Source organism: Melampsora larici-populina (assembly GCF_000204055.1).
Source record: "Melampsora larici-populina 98AG31 unplaced genomic scaffold MELLAscaffold_14, whole genome shotgun sequence".
Taxonomy (NCBI): domain Eukaryota; kingdom Fungi; phylum Basidiomycota; class Pucciniomycetes; order Pucciniales; family Melampsoraceae; genus Melampsora; species Melampsora laricis-populina.
The window spans coordinates 1,105,984-1,107,548 of NW_006768778.1; the positions used below are offsets into that span (position 1 = coordinate 1,105,984).

At 41.6% G+C, this 1,565-nt stretch overlaps 1 protein-coding gene across 1 annotated transcript; it reads left to right on the plus strand.

Moving 5' to 3' along the window:
• Window positions 1-947, plus strand: MELLADRAFT_105665 (uncharacterized protein; the record flags this gene model as incomplete). The annotated part of the gene is made up of 2 exons (XM_007408914.1): window positions 1-395; window positions 899-947. 2 exons carry the CDS (start codon window positions 1-3, stop codon window positions 945-947), a joined length of 444 nt encoding a protein of 147 aa, XP_007408976.1.
• Window positions 948-1,565: the final 618 nt, after the last annotated feature.

Below are 1,565 nucleotides of genomic sequence, written 5' to 3' on the forward strand. Positions count from 1 at the left end.
ATGCCATCAACTTTCAAGAATCGAAACCCTCTACCGACTCAAAAGAGCAAAGCAAACCTGCCCACCAAACAATCCAAAGCCTCAACATCGACTAATGTTAGCCATCCCAAACGTAAACGTGCTACGCCGGCAATCCGTAAGAATCGTCGAGAGGCCAAACTCACCTCTGCTGAGCTTGCCTTGGACGACTCCGATTCTGAAAACAAACCAACAAGCAAAGCAAACCTGCCCAGCAAAGAGTCCGAAGCTTCAACATTGACTAATGTTAGTCATCCCAAACGTAAACGTGCTACGCCGGCAATCCGTAAGAATCGTCGAGAGGCCAAACTCACCTCTGCTGAGCTTGCCTTGGACGACTCCGATTCTGAAAACAAACCCAGCGGAAGCGGAAGCATGTCATATCGAGGAACTTTAGCCGGTCGCCCTTTGGATCCCCTGCCATCAATCGATCCTGCTAATGTCCGTTCAAAAGAGTACAAGAATCCAATTGCCAGTGCCCTCCAAAGTGGCAACGATAGCAAGTTTTCAATCCTGAAGGTCAACAGCGATTGGCGACACACTTTTGAGGAATCAAAGCGAGAGGAAGAACGTCAACTGAAGAAAGATGCCCTTGATATGGAAGCTTCCAAATTGACGTGGGCTAAAGAACAATACTATCATGAACACCTGGAAGCTAAGGAGAAGGCTGTCACTGAAAATAAAATAAATGAAGCACGTGAAAGAACTCAATTGGCCAAGGACTTAGCGCTCGGTGGCAAATCACCAGAAGAGGTGCGAGATTACCTTAATATGATCTTTCCTGACAAGAATCAATAAGGTATGATCTCTCTAATTGTTTTTGTCTCAGATTCAAAACTCTTTCCACTGACACACTTTTTTCTTATTTTTCTCATTCCAGTTTCACTCAATTTCTATTTCTTTCGATCCAATTCACTTTATCCGATTGAATTCAATTCTATATTTTGATCTGATCTTTTGTAAAAGCAACTCTCGCAATGCAATTGTTCAATTCAATTTCTTTCGACTCGATTCACTTTATTCATTTTATCATTTAATACAAGACCCAAATCAAATTCAATCAGTTCAATCAGTTCAATCAGTTCAATCAGTTCATCAGTATCAAAATGGCAAGTTCAAACAGCAGCAGTCTCAATTTTCGAATTATACTTTCCAATTTCATTTCACACCGCGCTCTCTCTCTCTCAAACAAATGGATTCAAACAAATGGATTCAAACACAAATACAAATCGCCTCACTCAACTCAACTATCACTCACTGTTTAGTCAGTCAATCAACTAGAATCAAATTAAATCGACTCAACTGGTCATAGCTCAACTCACAAACTGTCCTTCGCCTTCCTAAATACACACTCATCTCATAAACTGTCCGTCAAAACAAGTGTTACACACTCACACACATAACCTGTCCTGTCCGTTACCATCCCGAGATCTACGTCAAACTTCAAAATTAAATCGACTCAACTGGTCATACAAACTGTCCGTCGCCTTCCTAAAATGAGTGTGTTACACACTCATCTCATAAACTGTCCGTTGCCTTCCCGAGAT